The sequence below is a fragment of the Lepus europaeus genome, chromosome 5, assembly GCF_033115175.1.
Source record: "Lepus europaeus isolate LE1 chromosome 5, mLepTim1.pri, whole genome shotgun sequence".
In the NCBI taxonomy this organism is placed as follows: domain Eukaryota; kingdom Metazoa; phylum Chordata; class Mammalia; order Lagomorpha; family Leporidae; genus Lepus; species Lepus europaeus.
In genome coordinates this window covers 85,505,498-85,526,734 of record NC_084831.1, presented here as the reverse complement: position 1 = coordinate 85,526,734, position 21,237 = coordinate 85,505,498, and the positions used below count along the sequence as shown (strand labels likewise).

Sequence of the window (21,237 nt, the reverse complement as noted above, 5' to 3'; positions counted from 1 at the left end):
GTTTGGCTGTTGGTGAGTGAACGTAAACTAATGGCATCTACTTGTCTTCCAGAGTGAGCTTTTAACAGTGGACGTGTCTGTATTGTTCAAACTGTGCGAACTCAACAAGAAAAGCTTTGTAATTAGTTAGGAGGGCCTTGTGTTGCTCAGAACATCTCAGCCGCTCATGAGGGTGACCACACACCTAGAAACCTTGCACTGGATACTGTCTAATAGAGGGGCGTGTCTTTCTCTCTCTTCATTCCAGTCCTTCCTGAGGTTCCTCTGCACGAGGAGAGGGAGCAGGTGGTGGTGGTGGTTGGCAGGAATGTGGGGCTTTGGTTTTCTCTGCAGGTGCAGTCCCTTTCTTGGGGTCGTTGTGGTCACCTAGGAGATGGGAATGGCAGGGGAGAGGAGGTGGGAGAGAGAGTTATTGTTTCAGGCTGAGTTTCTATTGTTTTTTTAAAAGATTTATTTATTTATTTGAAAGTCAGAGCTACACAGAGAGAGGAGGAGAGGCAGAGAGAGAGAGAGAGGTCTTCCATCCGCTGGTTCACTCCCCAGTTGGCCACAATGGCTGGAGCTGCGCAGATCCAAAGCCAGGAGCCAGGAGCTTCTTCTGGGTCTCTCACATGGGTGCAGGGGCCCAAGCTTGGGCCATCCTCTGCTGCTTTCCCAGGCCATAGCAGAGAGCTGGATCAGAAGCGGAGCAGCCAGGACTTGAACCGGAGCCCATATGGGATGCTGGCACTGCAGGCAGTGGCTTTACCTTGTGTGCCACAGCACCAGCCCTCAGGCTGAGTTTGAGGTAGTGGGTCTTTTGAGTATGAGACACACACCCAGGGAAGTTGTCATAGCTTTATCATTTTCCTTCTGCAGGCTGAGTGGGTGGCCCGGAGAATATTGAGTAGGTTATGGTTGTCCCCTGATGCACTCCAGAATAAAAATGATCCTCTCTTCTCAGTGTGTCCCATTGGAATGACAAATGAAAATCTGTTAGAAGGATCACGTAGGTTGGTTTTTACTTCTAGAATCATTTCCACACTGAGGGCAAGGTAGGGTCGGTCAACTGGGTGATGGATGTCTGAAATTTTCAACCTGAAAGTGCAAAAAAGTTGGAAAGAGCCACACAGTTAAATTGTCCTTAAGTTTGAGGATACCTTTCTCCAGAGCAAGGGCGCAAATGACTGAAAAGTACATGAAGAGATGCACAGTATCCTTAATCACTAAGGACATGCTAATGCCGAGCACAATGCAATGCCACTTCTCTCAGTAGGATGGCTGTAATACAGAAGACAGTAACAGTCGTAGTCAAGGAGTAGGGACTCTCATACGTTGCTTGTAAGAGTGTAAAATGGTTTTTTGGAAAACAGTTGGACAAATCACATATCCATGAAAACTTGTCCACAAATGCCAGAAGAGGCATTGTTGAGAGTACTTAAAAAGTGCCAACAGTCCAGATGCCCAGCAGCTGATCAAAGTATTTTTAGAAAGTGCAGGTGCAGACTATGAGCCTAGCAGTTAAGACACAGTGGTGAGCTGTTCATATCCCACGTTGGAATATCTGGGTTTGATGCCTGACTCCGGCTCCTGACTCCAGCTTCTTGCTAATGAAGACCCTGGGAGGCAGCAGTGATGGCTGAAGTAGCTGTGTTCTTGCCATCCCCATGGGAGATGTGGATGGAGTTCTTGGCTCCTGGCTTTGGCCCGGCACAGCCTCAGCCGTCCTGAGCATTTGGAGAGTGAATCAGTGCATGGAAGCTCTTTGTCTCTATCATGATACCTCCTTAAATAAATTATTTTTATTTTTATGTTTTTTGACAGGCAGAGTGGACAGTGAGAGAGAGAGACATAGAGAAAGGTCTTCCTTTTTGCCGTTGGTTCACCCTCCAATGGCCGCTGAGGCTGGCGCATCATGCTGATCCGAAGCCAGGAGCCAGGTGCTTCTCCTGGTCTCCCATGCGGGTGCAGGGCCCAAGGACTTGGGCCATCCTCCACTGCCTTCCCGGGCCATAGCAGAGAGCTGGCCTGGAAGAGGGCAACCGGGATAGAATCCGGTGCCCCGATTGGGACTAGAACCCAGTGTGCCGGCGCCACAAGGCGGAGGATTAGCCTGTTAAGCCACGGTGCTGGCCTAAATAAATAGTTTTTAAAGAATGCTCTACATGGGGACTTCAGAAAGTTTATGCAAAAAGCATAGGATGAAAACACCATTCATGAATTTCATAAAGGTTTTACTGAGCTGTTTTACATGCCAGAAATAAAAAGGGCATCTGAGATTAAGAAAGTCTCAAGACATAAGCAGCCTGTTCAGGCCTCCTTCACTCTTGGGGTTACTCTGCTGTGATTTATTTTCTCCAGCCACTTGTCATTAAAAATCAGGGAAGCAATGCATGTGAGTGAGTGAGTGTGGATGGGGGTGGGGAGCAGAAGAGGGTTCTGGTCCCCGAGGCACTCTCTGAGAGTTGGCAAATAAAGACACAGGATGCCTGGTGAAAGTTAAGTGTCAGATAAACAACAGAGAATTTTTTTTTAGTATGTCCATGTAATATTTGGGACATACATATGCTAAAAAATTTCCTTTTTTTTTCCCTGAAATTCAAATTGACCTGGGTGTCCCAGATTTTACCTGGTGCCTCTCCTCGGGGGGTAACTCAGGTTCCTGTTTTCAGTTAAGGCCCTGGTCTGGGTGTCAGGAGGCCCACATACAGGTCTTGGCTCTATACATCATTGGACAGAATCTCTTAACTGCTCGTCTCCAAGGTAAGGGACTTGTGCCTCACATGATGTCTGAAGTTCCTCCCAGCCTTTAGACTCTGTGATTCTCTGATAATACAACTGCTAGATATTATATCCCAATTTAATTAGAAACAGAAAATGGCAATCTGAACATTGCCTCTTCAGCAAATCCAAGTAAATATCAAGGCAGGGCAGTTGAAATAAATGAGCAAAACCAAACCCTGTGCTATTGGCTTTGGATTAAAAACAAATAAAAACTTAATTCTAATGAAAAATATAAATGAATCCCAGGAACATGCTTCGTATTTAAGAACCAGTTTTGCATTTCCAAGAAGGGGAGGAGGTGAAGAAGCTGGCAGTGCCTAAATCTGCTTTATTCCTTTTACTTAAACTGGAAGGAGAAAAAAAAAAAAAAAGGATCCAAATATTTTGGGCCTCGGCCATCAAACCACAGGCAGTTCTCTGGTGTGCACTGCAGTTTGGATGGCTGACAGGGCTCGGTGAAAAACAAGTGCTATTTGTTTTCCTGTGCCTAGTATTTAACTGGAAATCAGAAGGCTAAATTTCCAATCAGTTGTTAAATAGCCCCAGATGTGAGCTCAGTGCTGCACTCAGAAGGGGCGTGCACAGCCTGTACCGCAGCGCACGCGCAGTCCTTACCTTTCCTTGGAGCCAAGTAATGTGTAACTGAGGGCTGGAGGGGCCAAAAATGCCCTCAGAAAAACTCAGACATTCAAGCTTGCTTGTGGAGGAGGGAACTTAAAGAAAAAAAAAAAAAAACAAAAAAAAAACTCTATATTGTGGTGCATTTTACAAACCTGGAAATCATTTTTGTCTTTCTCTGATTTTTCCTCCTTTCTCCCTTCTTTGGCATTCCCTTCACCCCCATGTTTCAGAAAAGTCACAAAGTTAGCATTTCTGGGAGAGTGGCTAATGCATGCACTTGTTTGTTCTTCCAGCACACAGTGTTGGGTACGGGGGGCCTGCTGGGACCAGTGCCAGCTGTGGACATACAGGGCACCGAGGGAGTGGGTGCTGGCCCTCAGTGGGCTCCCTGTGGTTGGGAGAGCTGGTTAGGAAATTGAGACTTGCAGGTTAGTGTAGTCACTACCATCCTTGGCTCCCCGGAGATCTGAGAAAATGACAGTTCTCTTCTTCCAAATGCAATTAAGGCGGCTTCTTGGGTGAGGCTGACTCTGAGGAGCCGTGGTGTGTGGCTCAGGGCTGTGGGGTTCGACAAGCTTTTGGCTCCACGAGAGGAGTCACCCCCAGCTACCGGGGGCCCATGTGCACCATTTTGGGTTTTCCAGTGAGGTCTTTCCCCAAATAAATCCTCTCTTGGAGGCAGATTAAATAACTAAACGTTTCAAGATTGGAGGTTCTTCATCTTTTTAAAAACGTCTCCTGCGGAATGACTCATTGTGTCCTGCGGGATATTCCAAGTGGTTGTGATCCCTGCATTTTTATTCCAGAGGCTGCTTATCTGTTGGTTTTGTGGCTTGTCCTTAAGAGCCTTAATTATAAAGGACTTGATCCTCTTGTGAGCTAGGGTCAGTCAACTACCATCTTTCCTAGGAATGAGTTTCTGGCCCCTTTGTGGTGAGGGAGCTCTTCCTAAATGTCACTGTGGCATTTAGAACATTCCAGAGAGTCCCATTTCAGCTGGTAAACCTGGTCCAGACCGGGATTTAAAAGACTGCCTTCCACTTATCCCCTCTTGCTGGGTGAATTCTGGACAAAGTAGCCGGTGAGTGAGTGGCCCATGGATCTTGGGAGGTTTGCCTGGGTGTATTTTTCCTGAGCAAGACATCCTGTCCGGGAGGGTGCACACAAGCGTAGACTTTTCCTGGCTCTGGCTGGACGTGTTGTGTCATGTCTGTGTACAGGCACAGTCCCAGCCCTGTGAGGGCTTTGCTCTCATTCAACAAATTGAGGTTAAATAAGCTCCCTCTCGCCGAGCAGGGAAGGTCGGTGTTTCTTTGTGTAGGCTGCCATGACGTCCTTTCAGGCTTTATTGTCTGAGGCTAATCTGGTAATCTGATGCACCTGCCCTTCCCAAGTGTTGGGCACTTGGATCAAATGTTGTATCTCAGGTGCCTTGGTTGACGTGGCGAGCAGCCTCCAGAGAGCTGTTTGGTAGGATGAGTATTTTGTTAAGGTAGGTTGCAGAGAATTTTATTTCCATGCAACGGGAGGAGGGGAACACCGTCTCCTGGAAGCTTTGGGAGGCTGAAGTGAAAGCTGGTGGCCGTGCCTCGGTCCTCTCGTCAGTTGGCACAGTGATGCCCTTGGTACACTCTCCCCATCTCAGAAGACAGCCTCAGCACGGCCTTGACACAGGGTGCTGTGTGTATTTGAGGGAAGCCAGTTCTTGTGCCTCAAGTCCTTGTCTCATTTAACTCTCTGGCTTGGAACTTACTTCTACAAGGAGGAAGAAGTCACTTTAGCCTTTCTTACTTCTGTGTCCGGGGTAGAATTTGTAGCTCAAGTTCTCTTTTTGCCCCTGGATCCTAACACCCTGGGTGGGCTGTGGTCTTTGTCGCAGATGTGGGCTCCCGATGCCCCTGAGCAAGGAGGTCATTGTTGCTCTGCTTCTACCTGTGCCATTTGCACAAAATGGCACAATGAGATTCTTGGACCCAGACATACTTGGAAGTCAGGGCCTATCTATCTGCAGCCTCTGACAAAAGCCCTTAGTGGTCACTGCCCATTTGATATCCAGGCCTCCCATGGGTGACCCAGGATGTAGGGTGGTGCTCAGAGCTGCCGTTTGGATCCAACACTGCTGCAACCCTTGAAAACAGGGTTCTTGACCCAGAAGGCTGCAGTCTTGCCACAGGAGGAATGAATCCTGGCCTGTCCACCTTAAGATCTGTCAAACCACCCACACGGCCGGCCTGTTGTAAGGATATTCAACAAACATGTTCCATGAGTGCCGTGTGCTAGGTGCTCTTCTGAGCATGGACATGTATTTCCTTATTTAATCTTCACAACAAGCTTGAGTAAGAAATACTAGTCTGCTCCTAGTGCTTGTCTTAAGTTCTTCACAGTAGCTACATCCATCAGTTTATCCAGAGAAACAGGGCCCGTTAGGGCAGATGAGCTGCAAGGGAAGAAGGGCGCTGGGACTCTCAGCTGTGAGCCGAAGCTGCCGTGCACAGGTGGAATTCCTTCTTCGCAGGAAGCCTCAGCCTTGCCCTTGAAGGGCTTCAGCTGATGGAATGAGGCCCACCCTTTCTTTAGATTTTTTTTTTTTTAATTTATTTGACAGGTAGAGTTATAGACAGAGAGAAAGGTCTTCCTTCCGTTAGTTCACTCCCCAAATGGCCGCATTGATCCGAAGCCAGGAGCCAGGTGCTTCTTCCCAGTCTCCCATGTGGGTGCAGGGGCCCAAGCACTTGGGCCATCCTCCACTGCCCTCCCGGAACCCCAGCAGAGAGCTGGACTGGAAGAGGAGCAACCGGGATTAGAACCTGGCACCCATATGGGATGCCCATGCTGCAGGCAGAGGATTAACCAAGTGAGCCCCTAGACCCACCCTTTCTCTGAGCCACCTGATTCGTGACTGTGAACTTCAGTCACATCCACATTATATGTGTAGATGAGTGTTTGCTTGAATAACGAGAGTGACATATGGAAGTATTTGCATCCTGGGTTTCTGCGGCCCTGAAACTCTGGCATTGCTGTATCCGCTCCAGCCCATCCGACCATTTGAAGATCCTTGGGCCGTCTGTTGTTGTGGTTATTTCCTCTAACTTCCCTTCCAGCCAAGCTGGGCTTTTGCTTCTGTCCCAGTCCTCTGTTCCTTTTCTCCTGTACGTCCCCCAGCACACAGTGTCTCGGGCTTCTGGGGAAGGGGCAGAGAAGGGCACAGCCAGTGCAAGGGGTGGGGGTGCAGAAACCTCCTCTTTCTCCTTCCTGCTTTGCCTCCCGCTCCCTTACAAGCCTGGAACTTGCTCCCTTGTGTTCACCTGCTCAGTCCTGGTAGACAGCATGGCTTGAGGGACCCAGATCTCGGCTGCCCCCGAGCTGGTTTCCTCGCCTCAGGAGGATGACCTCCCAGGCAGAGTCAGTGTCCACCTTCCCATAGTGGAAACAAGGCAGTTTGGGGAGTCCAGCCGTCGGAATCCGCACTCATTCCTTGCTAAAACTACGCAATCCGACCCTTTCCCTATTGCTCAGAGCTGTGGTTTCTTCAGCTGTGAGAGGGGAGGATTCAGGAAATGGAACACGCATGGAGCAGGTGTTCAGTCCAAGCCTTTGTGAGGATTCCTTCCCAGTGTTCTATCTTAATACAGAGCAAGGGCAGCTCCTGCCCACCCAGCACTACCGATTTCTTAGTTGGGTAGCTGACTTCTCTGTGGCAGTGCAATAGAGGAGCTGGAGAGAGACAGACAGACAGGGTCAGGGTCTCTGGTTCTGTTGTCAATCCTGTCATCTAATAACTCTGTGCTGTGGGCAGGTCCTTTAGCCTCTTTGCGCCTCAGTTTCTTAGTCTGCAAAATAGAACGGAGATTATGAGCCTTGGTGAAAAACTCTAGCAAGAGAATTCTCTGAACCTATCTGGAGCTGAGGTGTTTATAAAATTCAGTTCATGCCCTTTAACCTGGCTTGCAGATTGGATGGGACTTAAAAAGAAAAAAGACTTCTTAATGAGGGGTCACCCAGAAGCACACGTGGAGGGCAGAAATGGACCAAGGAACAGAGCTTTAGATGGCAAATGCACTTTGAATTTCAGGGCAGGCTCCTCTTTTTTTTTTTTTTTAAATATTTATTTATTTATTTGAAAGGCAGAGTTACAGAGAGGCAGAGGGAGAGAGAGAGAGAGAGATATCCATCTGCTAGTTCACTCCCCCAGATGGCTGCAATGGCTGGAGCTGTGCCAATCCAAAGCCAGGAGCCAGGAGCTTCCTTTGGGTCTCCCACATGGGTGCAGAGGCCCAAGGACTTGGGCCATCCACAACTGCTTTCTCAGGACATAGCATAGAGCTGGATTGGAAGTGGAGCAACTGGGACTCGAACCAGCACCATATAGGGTGCCAGCACTGCAGGTGGCAGCTTCACCCACCACGCCACAGCCTCAGCCCCCAAGGGCAGCTCCTCTTAACACCACACTAACACTGGAAAATGAAGAAGGCTGAATTTAGGAGTCTGGGAGATCCATTTTTTGAGGCTGGGGAGGACCTCTGTGCACCTGAGACTCGTTTTGGAAAACCATTTTATAAAGTAGCTTGCGTTTCATGAATTTGGTAACCTATGGTCCTGAGTTTGTTTTCCAGGAGTGGGATCCTCTGCTCCTCTTTGTGAATCTGTGTGCTCACATGGACTGTCACTCTTGCAGTGTGTCCATGGGAGATGCGAGCATTGCTTTTACCCTGGCTCCTGTTCAAGTCTGTGCATGTTTATATTCGGAGCTTTCTTCTTGGACATGTGTGAACATGGAAGGCGATAAGCTCACAGGGCAGCCTCAGTCCTTTAGTTCTTCCTACCTCGGGAAAAATAATTAAGAACAAGATGATCATCATGTATGTTTTGAGAAAAATCAATAGTCTAATACGTTTTAAGTCATTTTATTGGAAGAAAGCCATCTGGTTTGGGGTATAGAACAAAAATACCCTCTAAGAATTTAAAGATGGTTGCATAGATTTGTGTTTCTTCAATGCATGATTGGCAGATATCATAATCACATGGCTCATGAATATGTAGCTTTGCAAATCATGAATGCGGGTTCATGGGCATGGAAGTTATTATTTCTCTTAAAAAAACTTCTAAAAGACAACATTGAGTCATGATATATGTTAATGGAAAACATGTTTCAGGTCCCATTTCACATCACATGGCTATGGAGGAAATAGGCAAGTCCTCCCAGGAATTGAGTAAAGAGAACGTGTTATTTTCCTCTTTCAGAATATAGGGTTCAGTCCTCATTTGGGAGGTAAATATTTCAATGCTTGTTCCAGTAGGTTTGTTTTCGCTGGATTTTGAGTGCACAGAATATATCAAAGCATAATCTCCTTAATGCTCTATGAGGGCTGTTAGGAGCTCTAGGCCAGTTTGCAGGCCCTACCTCAACATAAGCTTGCGTTTTAGAGAAATGCCTGTTCTCCTTTATCATCTGTCTTTCTCCCCTGTCCCTACTCTCCCTACACAGAATCAGGCTCCCCGATTCTTGCCGTAGCAGATGTTTCTGAATTATCAGTGTGTTTTTCTTTGCTTTACTTGTTTTCCTTGTTTTGCTCTATTTTCCTAGGCAGGCAGTTCCAAAAAGAGATTTGTTTGTGCAGGAGTTAGGAAAAGGGAAGGGGAATCGTGAAAGCTGGAGGTGGAGCAGGACAGAGAGGAGCTGATCCTCATTGTACAGATGTTGAACTTGCATGAATGTCAAAGTCATGGCCATGTGTGAAGCTGGGTATGTGAGTGAGAGCATCCCCCAGGGCCCGTAACCTGAATAACAGGCACTCATCCAGCTGATAAGTTAGGCTCCACATGGACCACAGCTGAAGAGAGTGTGTGTGTGTGTGTGTGTGTGTGATTCCTGGAACAGATTTTCCTCTAAGGTCTCAGCAGGCTTTTCTTTATCATTGGGGAGCTAGGACTTCTCCTATTTCACAAGGCCCAATTTCTTTATTTTCCAATGTGCAAAAAGATGACTCCATCCATGAGCTGGCCTTTCGCTCTCCCTCTTGGCTTCGTGTCCACCTTTGCAGAGGAGAAGATTCTTGTTTATTCTCCAAGCAATCTCGTGCAAGCTTTCTATAGATTATTTGGAGTTTAAATCACGCTCGTTCCTGTGTCCTGAGCTGTGTTCCTCAAGTGTGCACTGGAATCTCAGTGGCGGTGGGATTGTAATGTAGTTTCCTGGACCCTACATATCCACCCCGCTGCCCTGGGATCTGCATTGTAACAACTTAAATGCACTGTCTGTGATGCAGTGGTCTGAGCGTCACACTTTGGGAAGCTCTGGACTTGAGGCACAACATGTATCAAAGCATCTGACATTGGTTTGTGTTCCGAGTCCAGACCAACAAATGGATGGGTGGATGGATATTCTCAGTTCAGAAGTAGCTTCGTCCTCAGGGTCATTTTGGAGGAAGAGCTAGGGCAGTGCTGTGCAATAGAAATATCATGTGAACTACATATATCATTCTAAGCCTTCTGTTACCGCACTTTAAAAAGTAAAAGAAATGGAATTGATTTTAATGAGATCTTACTTAACTCACTGTACCCGAAATAATATCACTTAAATATAGGTATAACCAATTAATTAAAAAAACCTATTGAGATGTTTTGCTTTTTCTTGTACTACATCTTCCAACTCTGGTATACATTTTATAGTCACGACACGCGCCAGTTTGCATAGCAGCCTTTCAGATGCCGTGTGGCCAGTGGCTGCCGCACTGAAAAGCAAAGATAGCAGCCTTGAGCCCTGGCCAGATGCGTGATTGACCCTGCAACTACTTCTTCTTCTCCGCTACGCCTGTAAATGTCCTCAAAATCCTCCTTAACACAGAGCTTCAGGTGGGCGCTGCCAATTATAATTAGACTTCCAGGTTTATTCTGTTCATTAAGCAAATGAGTATCCTTTTTGTATCAGACACTGTACGAAGTACGTGGGATGAGCAAAGCAGATGGCGGTGTTAGGTAGAGGAGCTTGCCTTCTAGTGCATGGAGCACAATAAATACATCAGAGGCTGCTTGAGAAGGTGGTGAGCACTGTGGACATACAGCGCGAGGTGGGGTGAGGGGAGCTGGGTGGCCGGGCTGTCATTTTCGGCAGAGCCTCTTAGGAAGGCTATATTTGGGTAGACTCCACGAGGGTGAGGAGCAACTGGAGATGAGACTTAACAGCCACTCATGGTCTCTTGCTGTGGGAACTGCTCCTCTGGGAACATTCTTTGTGGGAAAGAGGTCGAGGAGGTGGGAGACTGGGGAAAGGCCTGGTTGAGGCCTGCAGAGTGGCACTGCCCCCTCTCTCAACTGACGACCAACCAGTTAGAGGCACAGAGCTAGGCTGTGCTGCAGCCATCAGGCCCTGAGGCAGCCATCGTGCGGATATAAGTGCTAAACCCGCAAGGCTCACTTCCAGGAAAGGGCCATGGCCTTGAGCGAGGACCTGATCAGGCTTCGGAGCCCAGCCCTGAGGCTTCCGTGGATCCGCTCAGGACTCAGGAGTTACAGCTCCAACACAGGTGTGGAAACAAAGCGCTGCTTGCCTCCTGTGCTTTTTTTCATGCACTTTTGGACGAGGTTGTTGAATCGGATCCAGAAAAAATAATAAACTTGGCTCTCGTTGCCTTAGCCGTAAGTTCTTGTAATAAAACTCCCAGCACTGGCAGATAGAGTAATGTCCTGCTCTTTAAAAAAAAAAAAAATCTGGTAGCATAACCAGGATCTCAAATACAAATGGCGTGCGTGCTTCAAGTGGGAGGAGCATCGAGGAGGGGACGTGGCTCGGGCTGCCGCCCCACTGCCTGGGGTTTGTGGGGCATAGGAGGCTCCATGGGTGCCCCTTCCACAGCTCCTTGCTGAGGATCAGGCTATGTGGCGCTCCTTCCCACAGGAAGACATCTGTCATGTCAGGGGATGGCAGAGGACTGGCTTCTAATTGGCATGCGGGAGGAAAGTTCCATGGCTTGTAGGGGGAGATGTGGAGCTCCTCAATAGGATTCAGTAATTAGTTTTTCGGTAGAGTTATTAGGTGAAAAAATCCAATCACGAGCTTTAAATCCTGGCCGAAAGCTCATTTCCTGGGCAGTGAGAGAAGCAGCGGGGGATTGGGTAAGGGGAGTGAGAAATGCAGGCCTCTCCTTTCCTGCAAGGAGCAGCTTTGTGCTTCCCTGCAGCAGCAGGTGGCGGGTCCCTGCTTTGTACCCAGCCCTTGTGCAGGAAGAAGGAGTTGCTTCCTTGGAACTGGAGGTGCTGGTCTTGGTGGAGTGGCGTGGCAGGTGTGCTGGTGTCCGTGGTGGTTCCTGTGAGTGGGGGGAGGGGCTGGAGGCATGTGCAGGATACAGGGGTGGTGTCATCCAGGGCTGGTCCAGGCCGAAGCCAGGGGCCAAGAACTCCATCCCAGTCTCCAATGTGGATGCAGGGGCCCACCCACTTGGACCATCCAGTGACTTCTCAAGTACATTAGCAGGGAGTGCATCAGAAGCCGAGAAGCTGGGACTCCAGCGGTGCTCTGATAGCTCTGAATGTGGGATGCCGGCGGCATCACAGGTGGCACATTAACCCCACAATGCTAGCTCTGGTCTTTAACTTCTCAGCGACTTTCTCCGATTTTCTGCCTAACAGTACTTAAAAGCACAGTACTCTCTCCTTCTCACAGTTTCTTCTCTTTGCCATCACATGCATTTATTTATTTTGCTCCTCTGGATTCCCTTCTAGACTGTAAGCTCCATGCAGGCAGGGAATTCTATTTGCCACGTTTTCTACTTTGTGTCCTGATCTAAAATGGTGCTTGGCACAGAGCAGGCAGGTACTCAGTAAATATCTGTTGAATGTATGAAGCACAGGTAAGATGACAGCGGAGTTCAGCTCATCATACGGAAGCTGCTGTGATCTGAGCCTCGCTCAGTGTCCACAAAGAGACAGGAAGAGATTCGTCACAGAGATTTGGCTTGTGTGATTATGGAAGCTGGCAAATCCAAAGCCCACAGGTCTAATGTCCTAGTTCCAGCATGAGGGCCAGCAGGCAGGAGAATTCTCTCTTAGGGGAGGGCCAGCCTCTGCCTCTATGCAGGTCTCCAACCAGTTGGATGAGCCAACATAGCATTGGGAGGGGGCGTCTGCTTTGTTCAGTCCGCTGATATAATGTGACTCTTCTCCAAAAAGTCCTTACAAAAATGCCCATGATAATGTTTGGCCAACTATCTGGGCACCCTGGAGCCCAGTCAAGTTGACACATAAAATTAACCCTCAGAGTATGTTTGTCGGACTACACCCAGAAGTCCTGGGGCTGACCCAGCACCACATTTCAGACTAAACTGGTGAAGCTCTGAGTGCGGTGGTGTCTGGGGAGCAGCCGAAGAAGCAAACGTGGGGTCGAGGCTATGACGCCTTCTGTAGTTGGAAGGCTCACCTCATGAAGGGAAGAGAATTCTCTTTGGTCTGGTACACACGCCTCAGGCATTGGGTGGAAGGCGAATCTTACTGATTAGAAAGTTAGCAAGGTCTTCTTTCTGGCAGGGCCCAAGCCAGGCCAGCTGTGAGAAGTCCCATGGTCTCACCTTGCCCAGTGCCGAGTTCTGGCCTTGTGTAGGTTGCCAGTCTCTCTCTCTCGGAGGCTTCCTCCTCTGTCCTGTGGAAGTTGCGGCAGCCTGCCTCCCGGGTCCTGAGGAGCCGGTCACACCTGGACAATACCATTGGAAACTCAGCTCTGTCCCAGGGCCGACAGAGCTGGCAGCAGGAGCGGAGCGCTGACCAAGCCCTTGCTGAAGCAGAAAATTTCCACTGACCTGCCGTCGGGACACCTCACGGCCCCTGGCAGCTTTGCTTTCTTCCTGCTGGAATGTGCCTGAGGAGCGGCAGGAGCTCTGGTTCCAAACTCCTGGACCCTGAGTGTGTGGCGCTGGTTGCTGCTGCCTAGGGGCAGGGGAGACGGGCATGGAGGCATCAGCGGGAGGTGCTCTTTCTCGAAGATTGGCTCCAGCGTGGTGGTCTGCCTTCTGCTGACCTCGGGACACATTCCCAGGTCACTCCTGATGCCTTCCCTTATTTCCACTGAAGCCTTTTTCTTCTTTTATGATTTTATTTATTTATTTGAGAGGTAGAGTTACAGACAGTGAGAGGGAGAAACAGGGAGGAAGGTTTCCATCCGCTGGTTCACTCCCCAAAATGGCCACAGTGGCTAGAGCTAGGCTGATCCAAAGCCAGGAACCAGGAGCTTCTTCCATGGGTACAAGGGCCCAAGGACTTGGACCATCTTCCACTGCTTTCTCAGGTCACAGCAGAGAGCTGGATGGGAAGAGGAGCAGCCGGGACTAGAACCAGCACCCATATGGGATGCCGGTGCCCCAGGAAGAGGATTAACTTGCGCCATGGCGCCAGCCCCGGCACTGATGCCTTCTTGCTTCTGGCGTGCAGCATGGGATACGTCCTCCTTTCACCCTGGAGACAGGTCCCCTTAGCATGTGGTGTTTAAAACCCTGCATTTTATTTTCTGGCTGTGCCATGAATGAGAACGCGGAGATAGAGCGTCCGGGCCACTTGCCTTCACATCCGACCGTGCGGGCCGTGCCAGGGGCTGTCGTGGTTTTTTTTCTCCCCACCTCTAGGGACAGGCTTGATAAAAGTATCTTTGTAGTACTTTTCCGTGAAAAGCTTGTCACAGGACTGAAGCCAGTGGAGCAGATAAACGTTGTTTGAGGTTCAGTGCTGACGAGAAGCTAAGCTGTCCAAGAGTTACACATAGAGGACACGGCTGCTGTGTGGCAGGAACAGGGCTCCGGAGCTTGTCATGTGCAGGCGGCATCAGAACAAAGTCAGGGCGACACTGGGAAGCTGTCATTCCCACCCTGGATAACACGTCATGGTGCCTACCGCACGGGGGCCGTGCAGCCAGTCGTGCTTGTTGGGAATAGTGCCCCCGCCGCTGCCCCCCTCAACTCATTAATGACTGATTCTGGGCCTCCCAAGCCAAGGCAAGCCCGACGGGCCCTCTTACTCTTTATTAAGTAGTGAAGAGCGAGCCTGATTTCCATCATAGAACAGGCTGTCAGTTTGGGGATTCAAACAAGGGCTCCAACATTTGGTCAGTCCCAAGTGAAGAGTGAGATGTCTCAGTCTCTGCATTGGGGACATTTTGGAGAATTCTTGGCTGTCCTGAGCCTTGTCAGGTGTTCTGCCATTTGTTTGGCTTCTAGTCAGTGAATGCCAGCGGCACCACCTTCCTGGCTGTAGTGGCAATCATAGTGTTCCAGACACGTGTTGCTTAATGACTCCTGGGGGACACAGTCACCTCCACTTAAGAGCCACAGGTGTGAGGTACCCCATGCTGGGCCTGTCCCATAGCAGTGCTTTGTAAATGTGGACTATTTCAGTACCTGTTAAGATAGGGATTCTCTTGGCCGGCGCCGTGGCTTGACAAGATAACCCTCCGCCTTGTGGCACCGGCACACCGGGTTCTAGTCCCGGTTGGGGCACCGGATTCTATCCTGGTTGCCCCTCTTCCAGGCCAGCTCTCTGCTATGGCCCGGGAAGGCAGTGGAGGATGGCCCAGGTCCTTGGGCCCTGCACCTGCATGGGAGACCAGGAGAAGCACCTGGCTCCTGGCTTTGGATCAGCATGATGCGCCAGCCTCAGCGGCCATTGGAGGGTGAACCAATGGCAAAAGGAAGACCTTTCTCTCTGTCTCTCTCTCACTATGCACTCTGCCTGTCAAAAAAAAAAAAAAAAAAAAAAAAAAGAGAGAGAGAGAGATTCTCAAGGATGGCTGAACACTGGAATCACCCAGGCCACATAAAAAATTCTTATTTTTTTTAAAGATTTATTTTTATTTATTTGAAAGACAGAGTTATATAGAGAGGTAGAGACAGAGAGAGATCCTCCACCCGCTGGTTCACTCCCCAAACAGCTGCAACGGCCGGAGCTGATCTGAAGCCAGAAGCCAGGAGACCCCTCCCCACACATGTCTCCCACATGGGTTCAGGGGCCCAAAGACTTGGGCCATCCTCCACCGCTTTCCCATGTCACAGCAGAGAGCCAGATCAGAAGTGTAGCAGTCGGGACTCGAACCAGCACGCCAATGGGATGCCAGGAATGCAGGCAAGGACTTTAACTAGCTGTACCACAGCGCTGGCCCCGTAAAAAATTCTGATACCTAGGCCCTACCTGGCAGATTCTAATTGATTTGAAGGTGGCCTGGCATCAGGACATTTAGAACTCTGTAGGTGATTCTAGTTTTCAACCAAGAAGGGATAGCCACAGCATTAGGAGGTCACAGAATCAGTTGAGTGAGTACTTTGCTAGCTTTAAAATGTAGCTGTGTGAGTACTCTTTGGTGTATGTGTTAAGATTGAAAACACTGCTATATTATCAGCAATAGAACTGTTAGCAAAACTCCCATCCTCAACTTGCTTTTCGATCTGGCTACTTATAAACCCCTTAGAAACTGCTTGCATTTTGGTAAGAATAGACAGTTAATGTGAAACTTAATATAAAATACATTTATAGTTGTATGACACTGGAAATCATTTCTGTTGTAAGTGCTAGCCAATGGCCTGCATATTCTAACCAGCAGCTAAATTTGATTATTGTACAGCAACAAAATGATGTTCCTCCTTTGTATGTGTTAACTGCAGGCACGCCATGCTGTGCTAGCTCAGCGGTGGCCTACATACATTCAGCCATCGTGTGCAGCTTGCACAACTCATCCTGAGAGTTTTATTAGGGTTGTTTGATAACCTCTTGACTTCATTATCTATGGGAACTTGGGGATCTTACAAAATAAACTGTCATATGCATTCATCTTGCTGCTACCAAATAGAGAGCTCTAGTAGAAGATTGGCAACCTTTGGCCATTCTTTTAATCTACTCCGGAGCACCTAAACCAAAAGGACTCTCACCGTGTCCCTGTGTGGCTCTGTTGGCAGATGCTGTCACTGGGGAAGATCTGAAGTCATGGTCAGTTGCTAACAAGGACTTTGGGGTCGATTGCCTTGATCCCACAGCCCTTCATAAGCCTGTGAGGACACCACTAGCACTTCCCACCTAACACGCAGCACATCACAGCCGATCCTTGGTGTCTGGAGGGACACTGGTTCCAGGACCCCCGTGGATACCAAAATCTTGGATACTCAAGTCTCTTGTACAAATGGCATTATATCTGCCTATAACAGAAGCACATCCTCCTGTACACTTTAAATCATCTCTAGGTTACTTACAATACCTAGTAGGTGTAAATGCTGTGTAACTAGTTGTTTTGCTAAACTGTTTAGGGAATAATGACAAGAAAAAAAAAGTGTAAATATTCAATACAGACGTGACCTTTTTTTCCTGAATATGTTCAATCTGCAGTTGGTTGAATCCACAGGTGTGAGATTCACATCCAAGGAGAGCCAACTGTGTTTGGAAGGTTGGCCTTCAATGTAGATGCACGGGAAAGAGCAGTGGTGATTCTTTCGATTGCTCACAGTGCACAATACAGTCTCAGCACGGAATTCTGCCAGAGCTCAAGGGGGCGTCCTGCCTTGATGGCTTTGCTGTTATCTGGAGTAGGAGGCTTAGGGTTGTTGTTGTTGAAACAATTGCTGAGCAAGGATCATCTGCCTGAGTCACAGAGAGGATGGGTGGCTCCACTCATCGACAGGCCCCCATCTGTGGTCAGAGCAGTGCTCTCATTAATCATGCTCCAGGCCAGGCGACGGCACCACGCTAAATTTGCAATTCTGTTTCCTCTAGGTGTCTCCGGGTTCTGAGGTCCAGTTTCCGTCAGGAAACTTCTCCTTGACAGCAGAAACAGAAGAAAGGAACTTCCCCCATGGAAATGAACACCTGTTAAGTTGGGCCCGAAAGGAATATGGAGCAGTTACCTCCTTCACCGAACTCAAGATAGCAAGAAACATTTACATTAAAGTGGGGGAAGGTAAGCTTTATGTGTTTCCTTTTCTGAGACCAGGTGACTGGGGCAAGGAATCATGGGGTCCCAGAGAGGGATTGGAGCTGGCAGGGACCATTCCTCCTCCTGAGAAACTGGGTCTGTAATGACCAAGAGAGAACTGGGGAGTAGTGTGGATGAGAGACGGGGAGGTGGTTGAGGAGGATGTGGAAGACCTCCAGGCACAGAAGTCAGGAGCAGTGGATGAAAAGTGAGAAGCTAAAGGTGTGGGCAAGGGAGTTACAACTGAGGGAATGAAGAGGGAGTTGACAGGACAGCAGGTAGGGCTTCTTTTTTTTTTTTTTTTTGGACAGATAAACAGTGAGAGAGAGACAGAGAGAAAAGTCTTCCTTCCGTTGGTTCACTCCCCAAATGGCCGTACGGCTGAAGCTTTGCCGATCTGAAGCCAGGAGCCAGGTACTTCCTCCTGGTCTCCCATGAGGGTGCAGGACCCAAGCACTTGGGCCATCCTCCACTGCCTTCCTGGGCCACAGCAGAGAGCTGGACTGGAAGAGGAACAACTGGGACTAGAACCCGGTGCCCATATGGGATGCCGGCACCGCAGGCAGAGGGTTAACCAAGTGAGCCACGACGCCAGCCCAGGGCTTCTTCTTAACCGTTTGTGCTACACACATAGTAGGCAATGTCAGTTTGGTATGTTGGGACATCAGTTAAATTTAGGGTACTAGCAGAGGAAAACTTTATTCTTAATGCTAATACCTCTAATAAATACACATTATTATTATTTTAAATATTTATATATTTATTTGAAAGAGTTAGAGAGGGAGATGCAGAGAGATCTCTCATCTGCTGGTTCACTCCCCAGATGGCCACAATGGCCGAAGCTGGGTCAGGCGAAACCAGAAGCCAGGAGTTCTTCTGGTTCTCCCACATGGGGAGCAAGGGTTCAAGCACTTGGACCAGCTTCTGCTGCTTTTCCAGGCCATTAGCAGGGGACTGGATTGGAAGTGGAGCAGCTAGGCCATAAACAGGCACCCATATGGGATGCTGGCACCACAGGTGGCAGCTTTACCCACTATGCCACAACACCAGCCTGAAGGACAAATTATTATGTAACCTTGCTCAGAGATTGCCTTGCAGAGACTCAGCTTTGAAAGCTTATTTCCTAAGAAAAAATTTTTCATTATTTTTAGTTGTATATGTACGAATCCTTCAAGAAATTCATGAAATGCATATTATGAAAATACATGCATAGATTTCAGAATTTCTTACACTAAAATAAATTTCTTTGAATTCAATTTTTCCATGACTTTTTGATTATGCTCATATTTGGAACCCCATTAAGGTGCTAGGAAGTAACTCTTGTGAGTGAGTCCTTGTTATGCTCAGGTGATTGTGTGACCACCACATTTCAGGTTTTCAGAATCCCATACTTCCTGTTGAATTCCATTGCAATTGCCAGCGCCCCCCAGACAGCGCGACAGAGAAGGGTGGGTTCCTAAGTGCTTAGTCCCTGCCCTTCTGGGGATCTGTGCCGTTTGAGGTGTGTGTGAGACAGGTGCAGGAGAAGTGGACAGTGACCTTGGAGTGTGTGCTCTGTGCAGAGGCTTCCACATGCACCCCACTTAACCCCACTGTAATCCCGGGAGGGAGATGTTATTTTCACCATTTTATGGAGGGCTACATGGAGGGTTACGCAAACTTACTCAAGTCCACATTACTAGGGTGTGGCAAACCCAAACCCTCTTTCCTGGCTGCTGAGTCCAGTGCATGGTGCTCGATATGTACTTTAGACAAATAGGCATAATCTTTTTTTTTCCTTATTTATTTATTTGAAAGACACAATTGTAGACTGAGTGAAGAGACAGAGATCTTCCATCTGCTGGTTCACTCCCAAATGGCCACAATGACCTGTAGGGGGCCTGATCTGAAGCTGGGGTCCACAGCTTCTTCTGGGTCTCCTACATAAATGCAGGGACCCAAGGACTTAGGCCATCCTTCGCTGCTTTCCCAAGCACATTAGCAAGGAGCTAGATCAGAAGTGGAGCAGCCAGGATTTGAACTGGCATCCATATGGGATGCTAGTGCCACAGGCTGTGGCTTTACTCACTACTCCACAGCGTTGGCCTCAATAAGCATAATCTAAAAACACAAGTGGGCCACCTGGATGGAAAGACTAGTTTAGCTAGGGTAGACAGGAAGGATTTTACTTGAGAATCAGATTTTTTTTTAAAAAGATTTATTTATTTATTTGAAAGGCACAGTTACAGAGAGGCAGAAGCAGAGAGAGGGAGGGAGAGAGAGAGTTTTCCATCACTGGTTTACTCCCCACATGGCCGCAATGGCTGGAGCTGTGCTAATCTGAAGCGAGGAGCCAGCAGATTCTTCTAGGTCTCCCACGCAGGTGCAGGGGCCCAAGCACTTGGGCCATCTTCCACTGCTTTCCCAGGCCATAGCAGAGAGCTGGATGGGAAGTGGAGCAGCTGGGACTTGTACTGGTGCCCATTTGGGATGCCGGCACTGCACACTGCTTTATCCACAACACCAGGCCACTGGCCCCAAGGATTGGGTTTTAAAAAGTGATTTTTGTTACTAAACTCTCATGGTAGTCAAGTAACTAAGAAGAAAGATCAAGTCCCATGGAGACAAAATGAAAAATCTCTTTTAATAAAGAGATAATAAGCCATGACCCAGTGGTCTGCGTTCTGAAGCAGAGCTCTGCTAACAGGAAAGAATGTTGAGTACCCCTTGGGATTTGTTAGAAGAAGGAAGCTTGCTGTAGGAACATTTAGAATGTTGGGCTCTGCTCCCTGGCCAGGCATGAGCTTCAGTGAGCAGCAGACACCTGCCCTGAGAGCAAGGGTTAAGTCACTTACCTGGCTTAGCCACATGCTGGGTAGGGGAAGCCAACTTAAAGGACCTGATGTCCAGTCCAGGAAAATGTGGTTAACTCCCGGCTCACACCTGTGGAGCCCCTGGCCCCTGACTCCAGCCACCAGTTGGGTTGGTCACACCCTGGAGGGGAGCAGGTAAGGAAGGTGAGGTTCTTTGGGTAGGTCAGTGGACCACGGGTGATGTTCATCACCTTGTCAGCTTCCCAGGACTTGACTGTCTGTACCCTCCTTGTACCCAGGGGTCGGACCCCAGAGGTTCTCAAAAATGCGGTTCTCACCTCCACAGCCTCCGCCTTCCCTGGGAACTTGTTAGAAATGCCAGTTCTTGGGCCTAGCCTAGACCAACGGAAGCAGAAATTGTGGGGGTGGGATCAGCAGTTGCTGTTTGACTGGGCCCTCCAGGCGGTTCTGGTGCTCATTCATGTCTGAGAACTGCTCTAAGCTGGAGTGGAAGAGTCCAGGCGTTTTGGTTCTTATCCTGACTGGTGCCGCTCCCTGTGAGGCTGCGGGCAGCCCTGCTTCTCCACCAGAGCCCCAGTGCATTCGCCCTGCCTCCAGGACTCGCCCCAGCTCTCCCAGGATATCATTCTAGGTCAGCGCATCTGTCAATCTTTTCCTAAAATACAAATAAGCCCGTGACTCTCCCCCCACCCCCCACACCAAACGTTCCAGGTTTCTACCCAGGGATTCCCCTTTGTGGCTTGCTTTCTGCTTGGCGCTTGGTGTAAGTTTTGATGCCAGGTATGTGGAAAGTCATTTCTGGGGGAGGGAAACCCACACATACAACCAAAGGAGATCAGTTTATTTAACTTGGTGACAATGGCATCTGGGAGTGAAGTTGGTAACTGCAACTTTGGAACAATTAAGCCTCTCCTGGCTTAGCACGGGTGAATTTTTTTGTTATTTGTATCACATCTCACACTTGCGGTTTGTGAATTCAAGAAGCCTATACCATGTGCCTACACATGCCTGATGTAAGCCAGGCACACCTGTGAATGGGAGCTACGGGCTCCAGTCCCAGGAGGCTCCAGTCCCTTGTGCTCCCGAGCCCATAAACACACCTTCTGATTC

The 21,237-nt window shown here is 48.8% G+C and overlaps 1 protein-coding gene across 1 annotated transcript in view; it reads left to right on the top strand.

The window, feature by feature from the left end:
* The window catches only part of TGFBR3 (transforming growth factor beta receptor 3), a 213,319-nt gene that overhangs the window by 144,480 nt on the left and 47,602 nt on the right, over positions 1–21,237 (top strand). The window contains exon 5 of the mRNA XM_062191725.1: positions 17,116–17,299. Coding sequence (XP_062047709.1) covers positions 17,116–17,299 — 184 coding nt within the window. The remainder of the gene's footprint in view (positions 1–17,115; positions 17,300–21,237) is intronic.